This window comes from Artibeus jamaicensis, unplaced genomic scaffold (assembly GCF_021234435.1).
Source record: "Artibeus jamaicensis isolate MK-2021 breed Jamaican fruit bat unplaced genomic scaffold, CSHL_Jam_final contig_233, whole genome shotgun sequence".
NCBI lineage: Eukaryota > Metazoa > Chordata > Mammalia > Chiroptera > Phyllostomidae > Artibeus > Artibeus jamaicensis.
In genome coordinates, this window is record NW_026521486.1 from 19,226,718 (window position 1) to 19,254,467 (window position 27,750).

Genomic DNA, 27,750 nt, shown 5'->3' on the forward strand with positions numbered 1-27,750 from the left:
TTCTCTTGTGAATTAACTGCTCAGGTCTGTTGTCTCTTTTCTGTTGGGTATTCTGCCTTGATTGGTAGGAACTTTTTATACATTATAAAGGACATTTGTCAGTTATATGTCTGAAGATATGTAACTGACAGCTGCTACATGCAGATATCTTCTAGCATGTAGCTGTTTGCCCAGCACTGGTTATCGAAAGGGCAGCTTTCACTGTTGCAGTGTCCTCTTTGCCATAAATTCAGGTGATTGTCTATGTGAGGGCTTATTGTGGATGCCCGTAGTCCTCTAGAAGAGGTCTCTACAGTGTGCTGTAAAATGTCCTTGCACATCACAGGCATACAGAGGAGGTACTGCTTCAGTTGGCTCTAAGGAGTATAGGTAGGAATTCGTCAGGTTGACAATGGGTAGAAGAGTTCTAAGAAGAAGAAACTTCATGTATTAAACCCAGAGGTATAAATGTAGGTGTCATTATAACTGATCTAAAGGGTAAATGTGGAATAATACTAAAGAATAGGGCTTGAAAGGATAAGGTGGATCCAGACTGCAGTGCCAGGCCAAGGAGTCTGGATTCAACCCATGTGACAGTAGTACATCAAAGGTATTTATTTAAATAAGGGCTGACATCACATTTTTGTTCCAAACAATAGCTTCAGGAAAGGGAAAGTGATGAAGTAGAAAGAGAGAAAAGATAGAGGTAAGGAGACGAATTAGGAATTTATTCAAAATTGGGAATGACGTGCCAGTCATGTGGGAACGAAAAGTAAACCATAGATTCTAGGGGGCATGAGAGAGAAAATGAGCGGGTGTGATGCCCATTCGGACTTTGTGTCTGAAGAAGGAGCAGTTGGTGAGGATTCCTGGGTTGCTAGCAGTTGTTATGTCACCTTTTCACATATTATGTTATGAATGTTTTTACTCACCAGCACTTCTGTTTTTGGTTACATGTTCTAAAGAATAAAATTACTTTATGTTGCATATAATGTGAGCACATTGTTATTTGGCATTCACCATGTACAATAAGGTGGAAAGCATAGTGCTTGATTTGGGTATAGGTTTATCATCATCATAGTTTCACTGCTTAACACATTTTTTAAAGATTTTATTTCTTTATCTTTAGAGGAGAAGGAAAGGAGAGAGGGAGAGAAATATCAATGTATGGTTGCCTCTGTACGTCCCCTGCTGGGACCTGGCCTGCAACCCAGGCATGTGCCCTGACTGGGAATTGAACTGCGATATTCTGGTTCGCAGGCCCACGCTCAATCCACTGAGCTACACCAGCCAGGGCAATACATTTTTATTCAAATAATTTTGTCATTTGATTATTGGTTAAGAGTTTGGGTTATAAATTTTCATCAAAGACTGGTATTTTGAATAAATTTTGGATTTACTAAATGTTCAGATTGGGACTAAAAGTATGATTCAATCACCATGTAGTTCCTAAAGCTATCATTATAAGAGCTATCTTTTACAGTCTACATGAAATTAAGGAAAACCCTCTAATGAATGTTAAAAGTACCCTCTAATGAATGTTAAAAGTGACTGGGATTTTGCCCTGGCTGGTGTGGTTCAGTGGATTGAGTACCAGCTGTGAACCAAAGAGTCACTGGTTCGATCCCCAGTCAGGGCCCATCCATGCCTGGGTTGTGGGCCAGGTCCCTGCCCTTCCCTCTCTAAAATTTAAGTAAAATCTTTGGGGAAAAAAAGTGATTGGAATTTTTATTGTGATTGGGTGTTCCTGCTCACCTTTCTTGTTTTTTATCTACCGGTTGTGGGGCGGCCAAACAAACACAGCCGGGGGAGCCTGCCCACAGGCAGAGGGCCTAAAATGACTACAGATTTCAGATTTATCATGCCAGTTGTGTTTTGATTTCTATCATTTCATCTCTCTTATTATTCACCTAGTCTACTAAAGCATAGTTTCTTTAGAAATATATTAGAAAAGTATTCTTCAGTAGGTTTATGTAAATGAAGGAATGGGTTAGAGAAAAATGAAAAGGAGATGGGAAAAAATATTGTTTACATGTGTTAGAGTTTGTTTTTATGGATAATATACACTTTATCTAAAAAATAAAATATTTTTTCAACATAAAATACAAAATTTTAGTTTTGTCTTCCTCAAAGTATAAAACTTGATACTTTGAAAACATAAAGTTTTATACTTTGAGGAAGACTTTTCATATTTATAGTAGCAAAGTATGATAAGCAGAGTAGTAAAAATAACATAAACCCTTCGTTTGGGTAGGAATTAAGGAACAAGTCACAGAATTCATTTCTAGTGGAGAAAACATTCAGTATAGCTTATTGGTTCTTTTATAAATTTATGATTGTAAACCTCCAACGGACCCTCAGTATTGTGAGGTTACCCTGCTGTCTTTCTCTGGTTAACTCTTTCCCTCTTGCTCTAAGCAGATAATCTCTTCTCCTACCTACATGATAAGTAGGAAAGAACCCATTAGCCAGAAACTCCCATATTTCTTGAGTAACAAATGCACAAATCTACCTACACCTATGCTCATTCTATTTTTTCCTTGTTTTAATATTGAGGAATTGACCTTCCAGTTCTATTCTCTTCGGATGCTTAGAGTATTTGTTATCCCTGACACTTAGGTGTATTCAGTCTTCCTCTTAACTGAATCCTTCCCATTGACTTATTTAAATTTTTAACTTAACAATAGTTCTAGATTTACAGAAAACTTTAAAAGATACTATGGAATTCTCATATACCACATACCCAGTTATCCCTGTTATTAACATTTTTTATTACTTTAGTACAATTGTCACAAATAAGGAACCAACATTGTTACATTACTGTTAACTAAACTCCACACTTAATTCACATTTCCCCAGTTTTTTACTAAGGTTCTTTTTTGTCCAAGGATCCCATCTTGGACCTCATTATGTTTAGTCGTCATATCTCACACTGGCTATTAGATTGGTGAAGTGCTATTTAATACTCATTTAGGTTTGATAATAAATGGAATATACTAAGTGTTAACATTAGATTAAGGGGAAAGCCCACGCTGAATTACAATAATGACATACGCAGTGGAAGTTTCCTGAAACTAGTAAGTGCAACTTCAGTAGACTGAAAATCCGTATATGAAGATTCGTCATTATACTGAAATTACAGGTTATACACCATTTTAAGAATCTGGTTCTTTCTAAATAGTGAGTGATGGGTTCCTCATTCATGGCTTTACTGAAATAGATTGTATATATATAGTCTTTTCTGTTTCTAAGAGTAGGTGAGAAAATAGGGTATCAAGTCCTGACATCTTACAGAAATAGTATATTACTGGGTATGAAAATGAGATTCAAGTCTGCCCACAACTCAGTTTACCTTTGGTGTATTACAGGATTAAGATAATGATGGTAACAGCAATTTTTTTTTTTTCAAAAAATGACCCAGTAGAATAGAGCTTCTCAATCTGTCTTCTGCCCCCACACAGCTAAGAACACACTTCAGTCAGCAACAGTATCTCAGTAATTAATTCTCACAGGAGGAAATGGGGTGTTTGAAAAGAGCTCCCTTTGTGTCCCGAGTGTTTCTAATAGGCACACTCACTTTCAGAATGACATCTAAGAACTTTTGCACAGACTTTATTTTGAAGCTCAGAACTGTATTACCAGCATGTTAATACATCATGACAACTGTGATAAAGTCATGTTGCCAGAGCCAAAGTAATCAAAAAGTCTCCCATGACACTGAATACCACTTACAAGTTACACTGAGTTATATAGGAAGGCTGTTATAAATTATTATTTATTTTGGATTTTTTATGTGCTTATCCTGGTAAGAACCGTCTGAGCAGGAATTTGCTTGGGGCCGCCAAAGAGCCAAGTTTCTCTTGGAATAATGAAGTATCAGAAAAGTGTATGTTCATTTCTTTAGAAAGCAGAATTAAGGCAGGGGTTATATTACGTTAAAATACATAGCTTACTGTATTTTAGCGACACAGTTTCTTTAGCTATTTTTGTTTTTATGAAACTTTTAAAATATTCTAAAATAGTCTAAGATGTAACTCATAAAAACAGTAATCCTATTTGTCTTCTTCACTGTGCCCTCAGTACCTAGCGCTGTGCTTGGTAAATGTTGAATAAATGAGCTTTGTCCTCTGTCCTTCAAATAATTTCTGTAGGAGAGCATGTCAACAAGCTAGTCATTATATTTATTGTAAATCTTGTCATGTTCAGCAGACAAAAATGCAAGCAAAATTTTCTTAAAATTCCATTGAAAGATTTAGTAATATTTGGACATAACTATTAAATCCTAAGGGTTTTAAATTATTAAAATGGGTGATGAAGTAGGTATGCTTTACTGTTTGAATTAGGTTCTAACAGTTTACTTGTGAACTGCCTTTTGTCTGAATTGTCTGGCTTCCTGCATTGGTAGAATTCAGTTATGCTGTTTATTTTATAGATTAATTATTAAAATTTAAATTTAGCTTTAAGTACAGTATTTACTTTCTTTTTTAAAAGCAAACTTTCAGCATATTTTAATGATCTCACTATCATTCTCTGAAGAGTGATTCTTGCCATGTTAATTTTTGATGCCTCTCTTACAGTTTATTCCATATGTACTTTATATACTTCACACTCCCTTAAAAGCAAACCTCAGCATTTTTGTCACAGCCACCCCTGAACCAAAATGTGTTTGATGTTTTAAGGGTATGCTACTGTTTTTCACTTAAAGAAATGAATAAGAATGTATTCCAACTCATGATAATAAAAAGTTCCTACCTTGCAGTCATATTTTTCTTTGTGTTTTCTCATTCGTATAGATGATATTTTAATTGTTTTTTTCAGGGATATTCATTGTTTTGTTCATACTAGTTTGTTCATTTATTCTTAATATACTTGTCTTTCCTTCACAAAACATCTGACAAGACTGAAATTCATATTTGTGAAATTAAGACTCAAATTTCAGAGATAGGTATAGGAAAATAAACATGTTCTATGAGTTTGTGTGACCTTGGAAATTAGCCTTTTCTTTAAGTTATTTAAGATTATATGTAAATGGGCTGTAAAAATCATACCTAAATTAAGACTGTTCAGAATCAGGCTTTCGTATACCAGATTTTGTTTGCTACATTTTACATATTAAAGTTAAAATACTCCATTTGTATTTGGAAAGTGTTGTCTGTTATAGTTTTACTTTATTATTCTGCATAACTGTTAGTAATAGAAAGCAAGGACTTGATATCTGTGAGTCATAAGTAACATAGTACATGAATGGATGGTTTATGATGATTCCAAAACTTCATTTTTTAAAGATTTTATTTATTTTAGAGGGAGGGGAAGGGAGAGAAACATCAGTGTGTTGTTTGCCTCTCCGTGCACCCCCTACCGGGGACCTGGCCCACAAGCCAGGCATGTGCCCTAGACTGGGAATCAAACTGGTGACCCTTTGATTCACAGGCCATATTCAATCCACCAAGCTAGGTCCACCAAGCTACTCATTCCACTCAAGCCACACTACCTAGGTCCAAAACTTCATTCCTTAATTAAAAATTTTTGAAATACTGTACATAGGTCTTAAAGAGTGCAGAAAGCAGTTTTTCAGTTGTTCAATGATACTACCTGTGACCACAGTTTTTATTAGTTTACCCAAGTCTAATTAAGCACTATCAGACATGCAGCGTTCCTTGTGGCTTTTTAGTAACATAATATATTTTAGTGTAAAGGCAAAAAAAGGATAAAAACAGTTTCTTTGAGGGGGCCTCTGCTATTTTTGATTCAACTTCAGGCAGTTTATCCCATTCAAAGTGTGCTAAGTGATGTTAAAAGTCTAATTGTCAAATTTTATTCAACATCTCCAGAAAAAAATTCATATTTGAATCTTCAGAATTTGACTAAAACATACTATTTAATGATCCAACAAAATTGATACGATTTTTAGTGGTGAGGTTAATTATAAAAGAACATTACTTCCTTTCACTGGTGATCAAGGATATTAGCACCGTTCTAAGTGGGAAGCCTATTTTTTTATATATTATTATTGTCTTTTTCATTATCTGCAAGGAGTACTAGAAAGTAATTTTAAGAAAATTCTTATTTTCTTCTTTTGTATGTTAACTTTTTTTTTTAACTTTTCCTCGCTCATTCCCTAAATTTACATTTCTCTACATCTCTCTGTATTTTTTCTCCAAAATCTTTCACATTAGGGCTTTTTGTTTTTGTTTTTCATTTTTAAATATTGGGTTTCCATTACATATTTGAGTGCATTTCATTTACTACATTTATTGATTCCAAAATAGACACACAAGTTCAGAGTTTAAAAGCAATGGTTTTGACTTACTTTTAAAACCTTCTTTGTTTTTGGTGACCTGATTTGGAATTAAATTGTTTCTTCTGTGTCGGCAGTTTCCTGATCCATAATAGAGTGTGACTTGCAGTTGTTGTCTTTTTCATTATATTTTGGCTGGAAACCTGAAACAAATGCTGTTTTGTTGCTTGAGGGCATTCTTAAGGAACATGAAGATTAGTAAAGGAAAATATATAGAAAAATAATTTATTTTGTAGTTTTGTTAAGAAAGAAAAAATCATGTTAAGAAATCATGTTATCTTTCATAAAATTCTTTGGTATCTTAAAATCTCAGGGTCTTAAAATAAAACAAAGGTTTTTTCCATAGTATAATGTTAATTAATCTGTAAAAAAGATGGGTTGACAGTGTTAATTGTGAACTTTTAATATTCTAACATTTGGTGTATTGCAAAGCTTAACAGATGTTCAAAAATTTAATTGTAATAAATTTTTTTCTATTCTAAGATACTCTTCTTCAAAGCAGAAGGGTTTCAGAAATTGTGGAATAGATGAATTGAAATTTTAAGACTACTAAATTTATAATTGTTTGCTTTCAGTCAGAAATTGGGTTTGGAAAAATGGAAACCTACATCAAATTGGAAAAGCTTGGAGAGGTAAGTAAATACTTATTTTAGAATGTCAGACCTTTTTTTCTTGCTTATCATCTTAACTTCTCTATTAGTCTACAGTTTTTGCCAACTGGAAAAAAATACTAAGTACTGTTGTCTGAAAGTTATCTTCTGCTGAAAAGACAACAGAATGTTAGAAGGGAAAACATTCTTGAAATTACCATATCACTTTGAGAGAAAAAGTATTTTCTATAGTCTTATAATCTTTATTGAAGCATAAAATAGAGTGGTACCTCGGTACTCATCATTAATTCATTCCAGAACTGGTGATTAGTGCCAAAACCAACGAGTACTGAAGGGTGAAATATTTTCTTTTGTGGGGTGGCCAGGTGCAGAAACTTTTTTTTCCCCCAAAATGCAATGAGTATTGGGTTTGCCGAGTTCTGAAGTTGAAGAGTTATGCCTATATTGCGCTTTCTTTCTTGGTAACAAAATAGGTATCTGTTAGCTAGCTTCCTGGGAACTGCTGTCTGTACTGTCATATGAGAAATTACATGAGTTCATTAAACCTGTGAAAAATTAAAATACTATTTTGAGATAAAGACATGTCACAGAAGGAAATTCTTGGCTAATAAGACCTTGCTACTACTACTGATTTTGAAGTTGTCTCCCTCCCAGAGTGAGAGAAGGTAAAGAAAATAAGAATTAATTAATAAGGAATCCTTCAGAGTTTGAGGGTTATCCTGGCAATGATAGAACAAATCTCCTGTAGAATATGTTTGTTTTTGAAAGGAGAGTTAATGTTTAAAAATTCTGAAAACCAGTAAAATTTTTATAATTTAATAATGTTAAATTTTCAATTTGTAGTTAGTATGTTCAATTAGCTTCCTCAGTCTCCACATACTATTGCAGATAAAGTACCTTTGATTCTGTAAGTACTTATCCATTGTTAAGCTGATACAAAGAATGAAAAGTAAATGAAATATTTTTTATGATTAAACTTTTTTTAGTATATTTTATTGATTATGTTATTGCAATTGTCTCTATTTTCCCCCCTTTCCCCTCCACCCTGCACATCCCCTCCCATCTGCATTCCCCCCTTTATAGTTCATGTTCATGGGTCATACATATAAGTTCTTTGGCTTCTCCATTTCCTAACTGTTCTTAACCTCTTCTTCTCTCCCCCTCCCCACTGATAACCCTCCATGTGATCTCCATTTCTGTGATTTTGTTCCTGTTCTAGTTGTTTCCTTAGTTTGTTTTTGTTTTTCAGGTTCAGTTGTTGATAGTTGTTTGTTGTCATTTTATGGTTCATAGTTTTTGATCTTCTGTTTCTTAGATAAGACCCTTTAACATTTCATATAAGGGCTTGGTGATAATGAACTCCTTTAACTTGACCTTATCTGGAAAGCACTTTATCTGCCCATCCATTCTAAATGAAAGCTTTGCTGGATAGAGCAATCTTGGGTGTAGGTACTTGCCTTTCATGACTTGGAATACTTCTTTCCAGCCCCCTCTTGCCTCTAAGGTCTCTTTTGAGAAATCAGCTGACAGTCTAACAGGAACTTCTTTGTAGGTAACTCTCTCCTTTTCTCTAGCTGCTTTTAAAATTCTGTCCTCTTTCATTTTGGGTAATGTAAATGAAATTTCTATTGCACTAATAGAAATAGAAATGTGTGTACCTCCTTGGGTCCAACTTCTTTGGGACTCTTCTGAGCTTCCTGGACTCCCTGAAAGTCTATTTCCTCTGCCAGATTGGGGAAGTTCTCCTTCATTATGTTTTCAAATAAGTTTTCAGTTTCCTCCTTCTTCCTCTCCTCCTTCTGGCACCCCTGTGATTTGGATGTTGGAATGTTCAAAGATGTCCTGGAGATTCCTAAGCCTCTCCTCATTTTTTTGATTTCTTGTTTCTTCATTCTGTTCTGGTTGAATGTTTCTTTCTTCTTTCTGCTCTAAATCCATGATTTGAGTCCTGGTTCCTTCCCATCATGGTTGGTTCCCTGTAGATTTTTCTTTATTTCACATAATATGACCTTCATTGCTGCCTGGGTCTTTTTTATGCTGTTGAAGTACCCAGTGAGTTTCTGGAGCATCCTGATAACCAGTGTTTTGAACTGTGCATCTGATTGGTGTGCTATCTCCTGGTTGCTTAGTTGTATTTTTTCTGGAGCTTTGATCTGTTCTTTCATTTGGGCCAATTTTTTTTTACTTGATCACCTTTTACATAGTAAGGGGCAGAGCCTTAGGTATTCACCAGGGTAGGGTAACCCACATAGCTTTGTTGTGAGGCTGTATGTGGGGGAGGATCTGAGAGGGAACGGTGTCACTTGTTTGGCTCTCTGCTGGTTTTCAGTCACTTCCCCTGCTACCCATAATCAAGTTGGGCCCTTCTGGTGCTGATTCCTGGATAGCTGGGCTTGTGTACATTCTGGGTCCCACCAATGAACTCTCCTGTGAGGCTAGGAGTTTCTCTCACTGCCGCCTCAACCCCCACAGGTGTTTTCCTTCAGAGGTTTTGAGGCTTTATTTCCCGGTTCTGGGACCCTGGGTTGTTCGGTCTGTCTCGCTCCCCAGTTGTTCCTCCTCATATATCCACAAACAAATGTGGGACCACCTAGTCCACAAGCCACCAACTCATCTGGTCTGCCAGCCAGTACCTTGCCTGCCCCCGTCCTCCAGCTGCCGCCTTGCTGTGTCCCCACCCCTTGCTGCCTGTCTCTGTTCCTCCTGCTGGTCCGGATCAGTGTTTCTTCTTTAACTCCTTGGTTGTTGGGCTTCCATGCAGTTCCATTTTCTGTCAGTTCTGATTATTTTTTGTTTTTAAAGTTATTGTTGTCCTTCTTTTGGTTGTGCGAGGAGCATACTGTGTCTACCTACGCCTCCATCTTGGCCGGAAGTTTGAAATGTTTTTATATTTTCATACTTTTGAGGCACTCTGTAGGGTTTTAAATAATAAAGCTGTGCATATGTAACTGAATATCCTTTTAGATGTAGGAAAACCAAGACTAATCATTGTGGAGTTTTCCTTGCAAGGTAGAATTTGACATACAGTTAGAACTTAGAGATTTGGTTAAGGGCTCTTTATTGTATAGGTGAGATAAGATACACTCTTATGATACTTCTGATGTGTCTTTCAAAAATATGTTTTATAGGGTACATATGCTACAGTATATAAAGGGAGAAGTAAATTGACGGAGAATCTGGTGGCATTAAAAGAGATCCGGTTGGAACATGAAGAAGGTGCTCCCTGCACAGCTATAAGAGAAGGTATAATTTGATCTTTTGTGAGTAAAATTGACATAGGACATTTTAAAACCAAAGGTGCATAATGAGTTCATTTTTTGTAAGTAAAAAAAATAATAGATAATTGGAACATTTAGTTAGGCCTTAAAAAATCTAATACCTGAAGCCAAAATAGTCAATAGAAATTATATTATTGTATAACTTTCGATGAAATACTACAAAGTTCATTAAAAATCATTGTCATAGACAAATATTTGACATTGGAAGTGTTACATAATGGCACATCAGGAAAAGCTAACTATAAATGATTATTTATAGACTGTAAATATATATTTATCATGGTACCATTTTTTTAAAAAGATAGATTATCCAGAAAATGGTGTGAAACACTGATTAGCAATTTGGAGGGAAAAGGCACCTTGCACTTCATATTTAATTAATCCTAGAATTCTCAGTAAGTTAACATTTGAGAAAAAAGCAAGATAATATGAAGAGTATTATTATGATACTAGGGACAATTACAAGTATTGAAAATACCAAACCCAGAGTCATAAAAGAAAAAAATTGACTCTTAAAATTTCTATTGCACATCCCCTTGATGAATTTTGTTTTAAAGTTAAAAGAATGTTAAACTCAGTCAAATTATCTTAAACTTTGTTCAGGTTGTTATAAAGACTGGCTGCCACAGACGAGATAATTGACTTTCTTTTCTGTTTTGCAGTTTCACTATTAAAGGATCTAAAACATGCAAATATAGTTACCTTACATGACATTGTTCATACGGATAAATCTTTGACTCTGGTCTTTGAGTACCTGGTAAGCATTTAATACAAATTCAGTATTTACTTTTGCTTTAATAAAACATAGCAAATTGGATTTTCTAACAGGCCCAGGGACATTATTGCTTAGTTATTGGCATTTAAAGTTAAATTATGTGTGTTAAGTTCAGTATCTTTCCTCAAAAAACAACTTATTTTTTAAAAATTTACATTATTTAAGTAAATCAGCCATGCCCTCTGAAAACTGGGTATCACATAGTAAATTGCTATGTTTTTTCAGGATAAAGACCTAAAACAGTACATGGATGATTGTGGAAATATCATGAGTATGCACAATGTAAAGGTATGTTTTAATGTGTAATTTTTAATTTTATTTAAAGCAGAGACAAATGCTAAGCATAGACAAACTACATTACTTAATGAAATATTCTATCTTGATAACTATTCTGCTTCAGAATTTTCTGTTTGGTGTTTTAAATGGGTTATTGTCCTCTGAACACATTTACTCAGAACTTCCGTTAATTACACTACAGTATTTCTTAAGATCAGACATTTTTTGTAGAACCTGCTTTGTTTTAAAAATCTTAAAAACCACTTTCAACATTTCACATTATATAATACTGATTCTTTTAGATAAAGAATACATTTACAGGTGTAATCTAATTTAAAGAACTAAAAAGCCTATTACATCAAAATCCAAATGTTTAAATAAATACCAATAAGTAGTGCATTCTGTGAAAGGCTGTCTTTAAATGGCAAACTTCCTTAACATAATTATAAAGCACTGACTGATTTTCAAGTTACTAATATAATTAATGAGTAAGGCCAGGAACATGCGCAAGTATTATGTTACTAGGCTGGAAATACCACTTTTTATTGTCAGGAGGAAAAGTGAAATAATTGTTATGTTTTCTTACCTGTATATGTAAAGATGCAAGTAGTGCCAGAAAAGCTTGGCATAATAGTCAATGCCGGATAAAACCCAAAATAAGGTAAAAGTAAAATGTTCCTGCAGAAGGTTTCTTTGACCCAAGTGTTATACTCCAAATTTGGCAAAGGCTTATTTATCCAAACTTATGACAGTTTATAAGAAAATATTCTGGAAATAGGATGTCCTGGCTGTGTGTTTGAGACAGTTCCAGTTCTGCAGATAGTAACTTTCAAAGTTTTTTTAAAATTGTGAGTCTGGTAGATACAAAAGAGAATCCGTTTCTTTTACTAAAAGACAGCTCAAAACATACTGGATACCACATTGTTACAAATTTTAGAACAGGGCCTCCAGTATATTTCCATATACATTCTTTGAGAATTGTCTTCATATTATTTTACATTTTGTTTTGCAGGTTGTTGTGAATCTCATTTGCATATATTTCTCTTTGTGGTTTTTATTTGGTTTTTCCTGCTTTTATATTAAAAATAATTTGGAAAGAAAATAAGTCCTTAATTATAATTTGACAAAGGTTTGAGAAGTTTATATCTTTTTTTTTTAGATTTTATTATTTTTAGAGAGAGGGGAAAGAAGGGAGAAAAGGAAAGAAACATCAATTTGTGGTTGCCTCTTGCACGCCCCCTTCTGGGGACCTGGCCCACAGCCCAGGCATATGCCCTGATGGGAATTGAACTGGCAATCCTTTGGTTTGCAGGTCAGCACTCAGTCCACTGAGCCACACCAGGGCGAAGTTTATATCTCTTAAGGCAGGTCCATATGGCTGGCTTAAAGTATAAAGTATTATAGTTATTTAAGTAGCAAATTTAAGTCTGTGCTTGTATTTTCCAAACATAAAAAGTAACAGGAATGTATGAAAGTACTAATTTTAGAATATTAAAAAAAAACATAAATATGTAGTACAGCAAAAAACTCTGCTGCTTAGAAATTCTTTAGGCCTATTGTTTACTAACTGCCTTGACTTATTCTCAATGTTCTACTGCAGCCATTTTCAATCAGTGTGACACAAGAATTTTTAAAACATGTAGTTAATACCTATTTAGTTAGTGGCACTGACCTATTTTCGCTTAGATTGTGAAATAAGAAAATGACAATAGCCAACACAATAGCCATCTGGTGTGAATGGTTCAAAATTATACCTTTTTTTGTCAAATCAGCAAAAAATACATTTTTTGGTATTCTGCAGAATTTTAGTAATTACTTTATGTGTGCCATGAGATAAAAAAGGTTGAAAATGGCTGTTCTAATGCTCTGTTTTTCCCCAGCAAGTAAACCAAGAATACATTCTTCAGTCCTCTGTACTTTAGGCTCTTTTTCTGTTAACCCCAAAGGATCAAAAACCCATGTTTCACATCCCTTTTTCCACCAAAATCAACACAAAAAGTCTACCATTAGATTTATAGGAATTACTTCTTCCAGAGAGTCATTCAGAGCTCTGCAGGGCCAATTCCCTTTTTTGAATCATAGCAGATTTTGTAGGCTGAGTAGGAGGTGCTAAAAGTAAAATACCCAGAAGGTCGGTGATAGAAGCTGGTTCAGTTTATTTTTATAGCACATAATTTGCCAAAACTGTGTGTGCAGCCCCATTTTGTTTCACATCTCAGAGTTTTCACAATCTACCACCAATCGATACTTTTCCTAATCTACCACCAATTCCAATACTTTATTTTAATGACATTGTCCCTGATCAGGTTTTCCATTTTGGGGGAGGGTGAGCAGGAGAAATAGAGGTAGATTGGTCATTTACCAGAATTCGATAAACAAACTTTAAGCCTTAGTAGGCTTCTATGTTTATAAGAATATGTTTATCTTAAATAATTTTCTATAACAAGTGAACTGTTACTAAGACAGTTTCATTTCACTTTATTTTCAGTATTTTCATAGATGGTATGAGAATAAGAAATAGAAAATTATATAAGGAAAAAGCTTTATACATCTGTTTTTCTTCCCAACTATTCTAGGCCTGTGCTTTTCTCTTTACGATACTCATACCAAAGTGTATCTTATCATCTGTAAGACTAACTTCTATTTATTTGTTTCTGTAGCTGTTTTTATACCAAATTCTACGTGGTTTGGCTTATTGCCACAGAAGAAAAGTGTTGCACCGAGACTTGAAACCACAGAACCTCCTCATTAATGAAAAAGGAGAATTGAAGCTCGCAGATTTTGGTATGGGATGAACGCATTATTTGTAGATAGTTCCAGGTGGTTAAGTTGAAAAGAGCAACTGTTGACACTGTGAAATTGCTTTTATATAAGTGAGGGAAGTTTCTATATAGCCCACAAGATAAGGTATTTGACAAAAACTTTGTTGAGTATGTTAATAAATGCTGAAAGCACCATTCTTAGGAGTGATCCATAGAGCCCTAAGATCCAAAGGTATATAATATGTTATCAAAATTATGTTAAATGTTATTCTCCATTTTCACTGTGTTAACATTTACACTGATGATCCAAAAGCAACAAGGAGTAAAACTACTGGTGTCTCAGTATAAATCAGGGCAGTGACGCAAAACCATATAGTAGCCATTTTACTGTTTTAATAACATATTAAAAACTCACTGTTATTAAATGGTTGATTTGTTCTAGAAATTCCTGTACTTTTATTTATTTAACACTTTACCATTTGATTGAAAGGTAGGTTGCTATTTGTATTTCCTTCCTTAAAGAGGAAGTGGGTCAGTCAGAGGTGTTTACATAAGAAATTACAAGGTATTTACTTAGGCTCACATAGATTATACAGTCTCCTGCCCATGGTTTATTATTTTCCTCATAACTGTTATCCCACCACCATCATTTTTGGGGGGCCAAACTGCATTTACTGTTCTTATTTCTTAATCCTAAAATGAATGACAATAATAGAGAAACCCAGCTTGGCTATCAGATATTCAAAAAAGGAATGGCAATGCCTGTCAAAAATTTACCTTCATGGGGGATGGGAATACTGTCAGTGCTTGAAATTTTGTTTCTAATCTCCACAAAGCAAGCCAACAAGAAATTCTGATTGTCTCTTAGGACAGTACAATCAATTTTGTCTCTGTTGCTATTATTTCTATTTTATTGGTTGTACAGTAGGACATATTAGTTATTTTTTATTGGTTGCAAGTAAGAGGAGAGGGTCAGGCAACTTTGAATGTTTTACTGTAAATTGTTCTTGATCCCCGGGAAAATTCTACCTTTTTTCTGTGATCGATTAAATTCAGGTTTAGGAAGTACTAAGATATTTTCATTAATAGACAAAGGCTTATATAATAATACCATATCACAATTAATTTGGTTTGGAAGAGATTATTATTTAATTTCATGCCAATACTGAAATTCTAATTGTGCACCAGGAGGCTGTTTGAACAAGCTCACTAGTTCAGAATTCTCTCAGGAGTAGGTGAGGAAGGTGTAACTAGCAGTTGCCTTCATAATTGCAGGATAGAGGATCATTAAACTTGTGGCCCTGTCCTCTGTCCCCATATGGCCCACTATTAACATCAGGAAAAAAAGAACAGAAAGCTGCTCTCATCTTGCTAATTAACCAAAATTGGTAGGCAAATAATTTGTTGAACTAATTTTTCCAAGTTGGGATGGTGGAGTAAAACTCATAATTAAATAAAAGAGTGTCAGCATTGTTCCAGTTACTTCCGTTAGCCATCGTACTAAACAAAAGTAGTGCAAATCTAGACACTGTGTTGTGCACCTAAAACTAATACAATATAGTATGTCAGCTGTAATTTTTGAGAAATTATAAAAAGAAATAGGTTTCAGAAACAAAATAAACAGATTCTGGAAACCAGTAACTTCTCTTTTTTGATAAAAATTGGTATAGCAAATGAAAGTTGGAATCAGGTTAAAAGGTGATAGAAGCTTATACCTGTAAGAAGCAAAATGGTTTATCTCCATGCCATTGGCCTATTTTTGTATTAAGTTCAGCTAGGAAATAATTTTGGCATCACAATTCATGGATAAGTTTAAATTAACCCAGACACTGTATTAGGTGCATTCGTATGCATAAAAGTAGCTATAATACCTGATTATGAAATTACTGTTATTTAGTTCAATTACATAAGGATTCACTGACCTAAAACCATGTGCACTTAAAAAATTCGTAAAACTAATTGTGCTAAGCTTCAAGAAACTACAGAATAGCCATCCAGGCATCCTTGTGATTGGAGTCACTGTGAGGATATGGCTGGGAAATCCATTTATAGCTATTTCTTCTTTTCTTTTCTCTATAAAGGACTAGCCAGAGCTAAGTCAGTTCCCACAAAGACCTACTCAAATGAAGTTGTCACACTGTGGTACCGGCCACCTGATGTGCTTCTCGGTTCCTCAGAATACTCAACACAGATTGACATGTGGTAAATATATGGGAATGTTATTGCCATTTAAAATTTTGAAAAAATGTAGCTATTAACACAGGGTATACTGATAGATACTTGACTTTTAGAGATGTTATTTTAAAGAGCCACAGTATAAGCAATGACTAAGATTTCTGGCAGGTGAGATCACCTAGGTTTAAATACCAGTTCTACCATTATTACGGTATAGTAACCTTATTCAAATTATAGGCCTGTGCCTTACTTTCCTCATTTAAGGACACGGAAATAGTAACAAAGATGACCTTTTTTTAAAAGATTTTGTTTATTTATTTTTAGAGAGAGGGGAAGGGAGGAAGAAATAGAGAAACACTGATGTGTGAGAGAGAAACATCTATCGGTTGTCTTTTGTACGCACCCCAACCAGAGATGGAAGCTGCAGCCCAGGCATGTGCTCAGACTGGGAATGGAACAGGCAGCCCTTCGCTTCGTGGTGCAGTGCCCAGCCTGCCGAGCCAGGGCGCCATAATGACTTTAAATGGCTGTTCTGTGGGTAATGTGAAGGCCAAAGCTAATGTATAGAGTGTCTAGTACCTAGTAATTTAAAGCAAAATTACTATTTTTATTATCATTTAATATTCTCCAAAATCTACTTGCTTTAAGTAGGTCTAAAAATAATAAAATAATGTAGCTGTTTCCTCACACACTACTTTGATCTTGACACTTCACTCAAATGTTTTTGCTCCTTTCCCATCAGTTACCTATAGAATAAGACACAACAGGATACTTAATAACGATGTCCCTAAAATGTCCCTAAACTACCTTTTTCAGCTTGCTCAGATGATTACACAGATGTTTCCATTTAGCTAAATGGGCTGTTCATTGTATCTCAAAAATAACCTGGGCTTTCTCACCTTTGCTCCTATGCTCATACCCAGTGCATCCGTCTGGAATGCCTACTCTGTTTCTCTAACTGGCATCTCTACCTGGGAACTTTCAAAACAGTATTTCATAAATCCGTCCTCAACATAGCCCAGCCTGCAATAGCAATTTACTCCTCTGAACTGTGGTTGCATTTAATTGCCTATAGCCTTCATGTAGTGATAAATCATATACTTCCTTCTGTTGTCTTGGGTTGAACAAATATATAATTTTGTATAACATTTTCTTTTTGAAACTTTTTTTTAAATTTTTGTTCAAGCATAGTCGTCTACATTTTCACTCCACCATAATACCCCCTTTGGCTTTGTCCATGTGTCCTTCATACTTGTTCCTTGGTGGCCCCCCTTTATCCCCTATTATCTCTCCCCCCTCCTCTCTGGTTACTGTCAGATTGTACTTTATTTCTAAATTGTGGTAAAATTTAAAATGTACTATTTTAACCAGTTTTTTAAAAGATTTTATTTATTTATCTTTAGAAGGGAAGGGAAGGAGAGAAGGAGAGAAATATCAATGTGTGGTTGCCTCTCTTGCATCCCCTGCTGGGAACTGGCCTGCAACCCGGGCATGTGCCCTGACTGGGAATCCTTTGGTTTGCAAGCCTGCGCTCAGTCCACTGAGCTACACCAGCCAGGACTTGAACCAATTTTAAGTGTACAATTTTCTAGATTTAAGTACATTCACATTGTTGTACAACCATCACCACTATCCATTTCCAGAACCTTTCTCATCTTGCAAAACTGAAACTCTGTAGCATTAAACAGCTCCCTGTATGTTCCTCCCTTTAACCTCTCACAGCCATCATTCTACTTCCTGTCTCTGAATTCGACTTTTCTAAGTACCTTATTCACCGGAATCATACAGTCCTTTTGTGATTGGCCTATTTTGCTTAGCATAAATGTCTTCAAAATTGACCCATGTTGTAGATATTTGACTTTTTTATGTATCAGAATTTTCTTCACTTTTTTTAAACTTTATTTATTTTTAGAGAGATGGGAGGAAGGGAGAATAAAGGAGAGAGAAACATTGATGTGAGAGAATAACATCAGTTGGTTGAGTCTTGTATGCACCAGGGACCAAACCTGCAACCTAAGCATGTGCCCTGACTGGGCATCAAATTGGCAACCTTTTGCTTTGCAGGACAGAATTTCCTTCACTTTTAAGACTAAATAGTCATTGAATGTGTGTACAACATTGTATTTACACATTCATCTGCCAGTGAACACTTGCACTGTTTCCACCTTTTGGCTATTGTGAAGAATGCCACTGTGGACATAGGTGTACAAATACCTCTTTGAGGCTTACTTTCAGTTCCTTTGGCTGTATACTTAGGAGTGGAATTGGTGGATTCTATGGTAATTCTATTTTAAAATTTTTTGAAGAACTGTCATATTGTTTTCCATCATGGTTCCATTTTCTTTTTATATAATATTTTGATAATTACAAAATAAAATTAAATTTTATGTACAATTGCTAGATTATGATTCCTTTAATGGGTGGACTGTATTCACACTAATCCTAGAAGAGAGTTCGTTCTAGGGAGCCTAGAAGGGAGCCTCCATCCATTCGTCTTTCTTCTCTTACACACACCACACTCATACACTTCACACCTGTATCTGCCTGTTCTATCTCTGCTTTCTGCATAAAAACAGCTTGAATCATTTGCTTTTCCCCATATCCCTGCTACCCACTACTAACACATAGCATCAAATCACTATTAGCTGTCATATTCTTCAAGGATCATGCAGAGGAGGGCTGGACATTTGGAGTGGGCAGAGTGGGTGTAGCGATGTGGAAATCGAGACAGCCAGGATGAGTGTTAGGATCTCCGCAGGTGCCTTCTGAAAACAGGCTAGTACACAGTTCTTCAGAGAGGCTATCACAACATATAAATGGATTACTCATCATTTCTTATGTATTTTTAATATTTTTAAAGGGGTGTTGGTTGCATTTTCTTTGAAATGGCTTCTGGAAGACCTCTGTTTCCAGGATCAACTGTAGAAGATGAACTGCACTTAATTTTCCGACTGCTAGGTAACAAGAAATCCTTTTCCCATTGATCTAACAACAATTGAGTAGCTAGACATTTTTTTTAAGACTGACTTTAAAAAATATATTTAAAACTTTGATACTGAGATTAAGATAAAGAGCTGATGTTATATGAATTATAATTAACAAAATTACGATAAAGATAGATCCTTCTAGTACCTTTTCATTTATTGAGTTCCACCTTTGTGGAAGAATAGAGAAGAGAAATATTATTGAAAATTGACCTTTATCACTTCCTGGCTTTTTGGCTAAGATCAAGTGCAAATTGACCTTTAGCATATTATTACGAAATCTTTCTAGTTTAGATGTTAACTAGATAGGAAATATTTCTAGCGTAGAGGTGAGTTAGGGACGATCATTTTTATGGCATCATCGCATAGTCCATAGAAAAGTCCATATGTTTACTATTTCATCATTCCTATTTCAGTTGAAAGTCAAAAGTCATCTACTAAATGTAAATTGTTCTTTAAAACACTTTAATTCTGCCCACATATATATTTACATGTATAAATTTTTACATATTCATAGATATTCATTTTTTTATGCAGGAACGCCATCTCAGGAAACTTGGCCAGGTATTTCTTCAAATGATGAGTTCAAGAACTACAACTTCCCAAAATACAAACCACAGCCTCTAATTAACCATGCACCCAGGTATTTTTTTTTCTCTGAGTAAAAAGGGGAAAACCTACATGATTCTTTTAATACACATACACAATTCTTAAATATTTTAGTATTTAAGTTGAGCTCCTTCCTTACTGTGTCAGATTTAATGTTATAATTCAGTGGCCAAGGATCACCAGAGTATGTGAACCACAGAACTGAGCTGTGTGCATAGAACATATGTATTAGAATTACAGACTTTATGTAGATTATTCCCTTTTCCAGAAAGAAACAATTAATGCCTTGGTGTCCAACCTTTTGGCATCTCTGGGCCACCCTGGAAGAAGAAGAGTTGTCTTGGGCCACACATTAAATGCATTGTGACATACAATCACAAAAAAAATTCTCATAGTGTTTCAAGTAAATTTACAGTCGTGTGTTGGGCAGCTCACAGTCATCCTGGGCTGCATGGGGCCCCCAGGCTGTGTGAGTTGGACACCTCTGCCTAATCAGTGCCGTGAAGACCATGATGACATTTCCATTTTGCTTTCTACAGCATTATTATTCTATACTTATTTTAATAAAACCTAACAAGGTGTTATAAATAAAATATGGACTCTGACAAAAGGTGACTCAGCAGTGTTTTGGTCAAAGTTAATGACGTGATTTGTATTTGAAGAATATAAACCCTGACCTCTCATATCCTCAGTGTTGGCCATTCAGTTAAAGTTTCTTTTCAGGCCTACCCTCAGGTCCATCTGAGACGACCTTTAAATTTTGACTTGCAGAATGCATTACATTTTAGTAAGTAACATAGTATAACTAACCTCTTTGTATTTTTCCATCTTTTCTAAACAAATAAAATGGGCACCATGTAACCAAATGAGGCCAATGTCTGTTTTACTCAAAAACCCTTCATTGCTTACAGCATAACACACTGTTCTAGTTTCATTTATTCTGTAGCTCTGGAAGAATATCAACACAGTTCTTATACCAAAAATATCTTTAAAGTGTGTATGCGAATTAATGGTTCTATTGTAACCATAGCAACTAATGACGTTCTAAGTAGACTTGCTTAGGAAGAATCATCTTACGTGCTGGACTCTTTGTGTCTTTTCCCAAGTAGCATAAATCCTATTTTTGTCATTTATATATTGGTTGCTGTTGTAATGTCCATTGTAGAAAGTTGAAGCTCTTCTTTAAAGTAGATTCTTCATGACCTTAGCCCTGAGTTTGTCTGTGTCCATGGAGCTCTCTATATTTGTCAGAATGGCAAACTCCAAATGATTAAAAGAATCTGGGGAATGTCTAGTCCACAACATTCACAGTACCCACAATACTCACTATGAGCTCTCAGGTGGGAAAATATTCTTTATTCATAATTGTGCTTTTGCAAATAAAAGGCAGTAAGATAGAACTTGTGGTTTCTGATCAGGATATTATCCCATTAAGATAATCCCTAAGCTCTCTACTCCCTGTTATATTAATTTCATCACTGTAATTATCTGTCTTTATCAACTGTATCATTTATTTTGTAGACCTTTTAAATTAAGTTTTATGAAGTTACTAAGACATATTCAAGTTAAACTTTATAGCTTCTGGTACCCCATACTCAGTAGACTACCCTGTAAAATTTTTTCAAATGACTCATTTCTGTTTAACTTCACCACAGGAATATGTATTGGGGTCACTCTTTGCCTTATTTTCACCTGTGTACTAGGAAAATGATGCTTTTGTACCCTTGCCTTCAGTTGAACACTTTGAAAATCGATGCAATTTACTTAAGCTTTCCCCATAAATAGAGGTTACTCTGTTTTGAGACAGAATGGTGATTTTTTTCCCCCCCCCCCCCATCCCCCCCCCCCATACTTGTTCCTCACAGAATGGTGATTTTAAAAAATTCTATAATTTTTAATAATTTTTCCTTGTATATTAAAAATTTGAATCAAAGCCCAGTTATTTATGATTTCTTCTTAAAGAAGTAGCAAAAATAGCCTTTTGAGGATAAAACAATTTTGAGTTTATTTGAAAGCAACAAGAGTGGCTATTTTAGGGCACTGTATTTCACAGATTAAAACACTTGGAAAATAGTTTTATTTGAAAAGTTGCTATTAGCTAAGATAAAGGAGAATAAACTTCCACTTGTTGTTTTGCTGTATCTAGGTTAGACTCTGAAGGAATCGAGTTGATAACAAAGTTTCTTCAGGTAAGTTACATGTTATTTTGTAATTGTTAAGTGACTTCTCTGAGCCTCAGTTTTCTTCATCTGTATAATGGGATCAGTAATGCTTTCTTCAAAATTTGTCATGGCAATCAGATTATTTATTGTAGTATCTAGCATACTTAAGGCATATGCTTAAGTAGAAAAATACTATGATTTCTCTTAATGTATTTGACAAGTCTCTCATTGGAACCTAGAACAGTCAGGTAGTCAGCTGCTGGCATTGATCAAATAGTATGTCAATTCATGTTCTCATGTTTTCTTTTTCTTCCTTATACTTATTGCTGTACAGGGTGCTGCAACTCTAAATACCATTCATATCATCATTCAGAGCAGGAAGTACAGAGAGTGTAAGGTTTATGTCAGCCACATTAATTCTCTTATATCTGGAAAGCAAAGACTTTTCCAGAAACCCCTGTAAGGCTTTTTCAAAATTAAGTCTTGTTGGTGCAAACATTCATTGCAAGAGAGCCTGAGAATTGAGGAGTAGAATTCTCATAATTAGCCCCAACTTAGAACCATCATCATTCATGACCCATCTGTCTGAGTCGGAAGCTTGGACACCTTAAATAAAGGGAAATGGGTATAAAATAGGTTATTTAATGTCTGTCATAAAAGTTTGGGGTATATTTTTAATGATCCATTAGCGTTCATGAAGAAATTTTTTATCACTTCAAAATATATAGTGAATCTAAATTTTTAATTACAATCCAACTTTATCTTGGAAATTTGGGATTGAAATATATTCATCACTATATAATCTCAGTAGCAATTCAAATTAGAGTATCTGGAGTAACTCCAAATTGTTTCTTTAAAGATAGTGATTATGCTAAGTAATCAAGGTAAAAGTAGTGCTAACTTCCCCCTTTTATAGTATTTAGAGAAGTTGTTAATGAAGCATTTGTTTGCTTTTTCACAGTACGAATCTAAGAAGAGGGTTTCAGCAGAAGAGGCCATGAAACATGTGTACTTTCGAAGTCTGGGACCAAGAATACATGCTTTACCTGAAAGTAAGAGATCTTAGTGTTCTTCCCGACACCTTTTTTATTTTCATTTGTCTAGGGCTGGAGACTGGGGTGAAGGTAGCAGTTGAGGAAGGGATTGCTGTTGGTTTTTGACCTTAAAATTATGGTTTTCGTGTAATTAGATCAGAACTCCTTGAACTCGTGTCTTGTTTGCCTATGTTTTGATTTATTTAACACTGAACACATTGCCACTACTCTGTAAGAAATGGATAATACTTAGGCATGGGTAATTAATCTCATTGGACTTAAACTGGAAAATACCATCTGGTGATAGACATCGTCATTAGTCCCAGTCTGTACTGCTTTGATTCTGAGTTGTTAAAAATGGATTTCAGGCAAAGAATAATGAAATACAACCAAAACACAAGATTATTTTCTTGCAAAAGTAAATTTGCTTTTCAAGATAAAAAGATGATTTTCCTTTACTGTTGTCCTGCAGCAGTGAGCATGTTGTTAGTCTCTAAACCAGCCCATTTCTCATGCCTGAAATAACTGCTCGATTTTACTCATAACATTCCTTTTCTAAAACTCACCTCAATATTTTACTTTTAATTGAGCAAGATGAGCGGGAAATTAGGAGACTATTTGGGTACTGAACTTCTAAACTTTTTATTAATTTCCCATTCTCGTTTACTAGACTATTGATTCACCAAGTTTGCTTATTGTAATCAAGAATTCTTGAGACTTTTCACTTAGAATTTACAATATATTTTTAATGAAAGATTACCTCTCTGGCAGAGGTTGGAAATGAGAAGATGAATTACAGGTGTTTGTAAGATGATATTTACATTTTAACGCCAAGTTCCATAGCTGAGGTAGGCAGTGGATACAAACCTAGTTCCTTGTTTGTTTCTTAAAAAAACCCGAAGGTAGCTTCAGGACACGATACCCTCATACCATCGTAAGGAGGGAGAAAAAGAACAGAAAGTAAAAACCAAGTAATACATTTTGATTAGGTCTTCCAACCCCAGTAGGTCCTAGAGGTAGACAATGTGTATTCTCTTTAGAGAAGTACAAGCTTGAATCATGATTTAAAGCAGAGTTGCAGGGGGAGTGGTTCTGAAGGGAGATTGTGTTTGGCTTTCTTAAAACATTGGGACAAAAGGGAAAATATTTTAGCAGGGCTATAACCTGTAAAAGTTGCAAATGTTTCATGTTGTATCAGTATTCATTTTTAAACATTTGTCTATATAGTTGAGTTATATTTGTTTTAATAATGTTAGACCTTCATCTGATAATTTTTGTCTGTGCATTTTAGGTGTATCAATATTCAGTTTGAAAGAGATTCAGTTGCAAAAGGACCCGGGTTTTCGAAATTCTTCTTATCCAGAGACAGGTGTGTTTGTCATAAACCATTTCACGTGTCGATCATGAAATTTTGAGTGGAACCAATTTTTGGTTTATAAATTGATCAGTAAAATTATTGATGTAAAAACCACTGTACAGTGCATTCCACAACTGTGTATGTTTAAGCATTGCACACACTCACTTTTCTGTATGATGTGGGCAGCTCAGTAACTCTTCAGAGAGAAATCTGACTCAGTCAAGTCAGGGATCCTGAAAGCTGCAGATGGCACAAAGACCTTTTACGAGTGGCCTGGCTTGATCACTGCACACGCCATCCCTGGTACCTGAGACAGAAGACACATCTTGTGCTTCCCTAGTCATCAGGTTCATCACTTCGAAGCATAGAAGCTGTAGACTGACCCCTGCGACAAAAGGGCCATTTAAGACAGTGCTGATCACTCTTACCATGGAAAATTAGCTTTTGCTGGTGGGACCGTTAGCTTCCTAGAGTCACCAAATACTATGTGTGGGATAAAACTGAACATTGAACTGCCTCATAAAATGACTTTATATTTTAGGACACGGGAAGAACAGAAGACAGAGCATGCTCTTTTAAGTCTGGTAACATGGTTTCAAGCCCAGCCCCAGCCTTTCTTACCAATCAAGGACTCAGATCTGAAGGCAGTTACTTCTTTTGGTGGACTTGGAATCTCCGTCTGTCTACACTGTCCTCTTCACAGTGGAGTCTTTTTATTTCAGACCTACAGATTGTTTTTATATTTGTTGTCACAGTGTGACAATTTTTTGTACAGTTGGTTTTAAGGTCTTCTCTGCCATTAGAGCCAGTAGGTTACAGCTGTTGATGTAACTGTAGCTGCAATTTTTGTGCAGGACTGAGAAACACAGTGCATTATTTATTGCGGAATCATTGCTGCTAAATAACTACTGTCTGTCTATTTAACACAACAGTTGAATGCCTGAAGAAGTTGCAGTGGCTTTACGATGTGAATGCTTCTGTTTCTCCTCACGAATATTTTACTGCTGCATTTTTTTGTTCGTTTTTAGAGTTAAGCTGCGGTGTTTTCTGGAATGTAAATTCAGCTTTGCTTAACAGTAAAATAAGTGAGCCATCTTGAACACTCTAAGTTCATGCTGTATAATCTATGTAACTTTTTTATTGAACATTGGCAAATAGAATAGCTAAGAAGTTAATAAGCACATTATGTTTAGGGAAGCATGTGATGCTGAAGTTGATTGGAGCAAGTGAATACCTGACATTTTGGGATCTCAGTTTAGATACCAGTAAATTAGAGCATCCAAAATTATTTATTTTTACCTTATTTCATAAGTATGTACACATATTATTGGATATTTGTATACTAATACACTTTACCTATTTTAAACAAAACCATGCAAATCCAGTCAAACATGGGAGGTCATGTTTTTGTTTTTTTAAAACACAATTCTTGTATTATAAAGGATGCTATATCAGTGAGGAACAATTTATTTCTTTTGGGGGCTGTCTGTATGTATGTGTCTTAACATTCACTTGGAATCAGCTGAAAGCTGTCTTTGAAATGAGCCATGATGAATGCAAATGAGAGCAGTGAGACTTAGAGGATTGTTTTAAGTATTGTAGTTACTGTTAATCAGATATAAATATTATGGTTTTAATTATGCATCTCTTTGAACATCACAAACATACCTGAGTGTTGGTAACAGTGTTCTGAGCATTTGTGTTAACTTTTAAGGACTATTTGTTTAGTGCATCTTACAAACTACAAATCTTAATTGGTATATTTTGAGATGGTCATGTAAATTTTTGGCTTATATGTCATTAAAATAGTCATAACTTAATTTTTCTCCTGACATTCACTGTAAAACATTCAGGGGTCCTACCATTTCTGTTCAGGAAATCTTGTAGTTTATTGTTATTTAACAGTATTAAGTGAATTTTTGTATATTTCATTTTAACTTTATTTGTGAATAGTGATTGTGGCATGTTTAGGGTGTTATTTTAATATTTTACGATACTGAAATTTTAATTTTTTAAAAAAATTTCTGGAAGAAACATTTATGTATGTAATGGTGAACATTGGACCACTACTGCTTTTCACGTTTGTAAATTAGTTTCATGTTAAACCCTGTAGCCTAACAAACTGCTGTTATTTCTAACTGACAGACATGTATTACTTTGAAGGTTATAAATATTATGTGGAAATTCTTCCATTTTGTTTTGAAATTTATAATAACAAAATCTTCATGTTGTTAAAATGTGGTTTTATTGTCGCACTTCTTTACGGGGGAAGAAGACTGTGCAGAAGGGGTTCGTTCTCTTTTACGGGTTCATTCTCCAGGTAATCAAGTCCCACGGCGCCAGTAACATTTAACCTACAGCGTGTTTGTGCTGGCCGGACTACAGTAGTAGTCCCCACTGCAGCCTTATGGGATAGCACTCAGTTGTAGTGTCGTTTTTTTAATTTGATTTGTTAAAATTTGACAGTTATTTATACATTTGATTCTTGCATATAAAAGGTAAAGAAACTATAATCCAGTAGCTATATAAAATTCTTCTTCCTAGGAAGTTCTAGGAACGTATCTTTATTTTATTGAGGAACTTGGTATTTTTTTAATTTGAGTACCATTCAGATCTTGGGAACTTTTAGTGAAGAAAATTGAAACTCAGAAAATTTTTAAAGTTTTTGTTGACTTCATTGGGGTGATATCGGCTAATAAAAATTTGTTTCGAGTGTACAGTTCTATAATACATCATCCATATACTGCATTGTGTGTTCACCCAAAGTCGAGTCTCCTTCCACCACCCTCTGTCCCTCCTTCACCCTCTTCTCCTTCCCCCACTCCCGTTGCCCTCTGGCTGTCACCACACCATTGTCTGTCTGTGAGGGGTTTTTTGTTGTTTAATTTCTTCACCTTTTCACCCACTCCCCCAGCTCCCCTCCCCTCTGACAGTTGGCAAGTTGTTCTCTGTATCTGTGAGTCTAATTTGTTTGTTATTTTGCTCATGGGAATCCATATGTAAGTGAAATCATATGGTATTCGTCTTTCTTCGACTGCCTCATTTCACTTAGCATACTGTTCTCCGGATCCACCGGTGCTGTCACAAAAGGTAAGAGTTCCTTCTTCTTTTTGGGGGGTCTCAGTAATAACTCCATTGTGTAAATGTACCACAGTTTTTTTTATCCATTCATCTACTGGTAGGCACGTGGGCTGCTTCCAAATCTTGGGTACTATAAGTAACACTTCAGTGAACATAGGGGTACATATATTCTTTTGAATTGGTGTTTCAGGTCTCTTTAGGTATGGTCCCAGAAGTGGAAATCGCTGGGTCATAAGGCAGTTCCATTTTTAATTTTTTAGAAGCTCAGAGATTTTGAACCTTTGAACACTTACGATTTGTCCTAAACTCACAAGGTTCCTAAAGGTGAGACAGGATGACTTTTTTGTTTTCCTTCCAAGTGATCTGAAC

The 27,750-nt window shown here is 35.2% G+C and overlaps 1 protein-coding gene across 1 annotated transcript in view; it reads left to right on the forward strand.

The window, feature by feature from the left end:
• The window catches only part of CDK17 (cyclin dependent kinase 17), an 87,506-nt gene extending 60,289 nt beyond the window's left edge, over positions 1 to 27,217 (forward strand). The window contains exons 6-17 of the mRNA XM_037160760.2: positions 6,853 to 6,909; positions 10,017 to 10,131; positions 10,829 to 10,923; positions 11,167 to 11,229; positions 13,878 to 14,001; positions 16,061 to 16,181; positions 19,015 to 19,112; positions 19,676 to 19,781; positions 21,894 to 21,936; positions 22,871 to 22,961; positions 24,235 to 24,312; positions 24,842 to 27,217. Of these exons, the coding sequence (XP_037016655.1) occupies positions 6,853 to 6,909; positions 10,017 to 10,131; positions 10,829 to 10,923; positions 11,167 to 11,229; positions 13,878 to 14,001; positions 16,061 to 16,181; positions 19,015 to 19,112; positions 19,676 to 19,781; positions 21,894 to 21,936; positions 22,871 to 22,961; positions 24,235 to 24,312; positions 24,842 to 24,879 (1,029 nt within the window). The 3' untranslated portion in view covers positions 24,880 to 27,217. The remainder of the gene's footprint in view (positions 1 to 6,852; positions 6,910 to 10,016; positions 10,132 to 10,828; positions 10,924 to 11,166; positions 11,230 to 13,877; positions 14,002 to 16,060; positions 16,182 to 19,014; positions 19,113 to 19,675; positions 19,782 to 21,893; positions 21,937 to 22,870; positions 22,962 to 24,234; positions 24,313 to 24,841) is intronic.
• Positions 27,218 to 27,750: the final 533 nt, after the last annotated feature.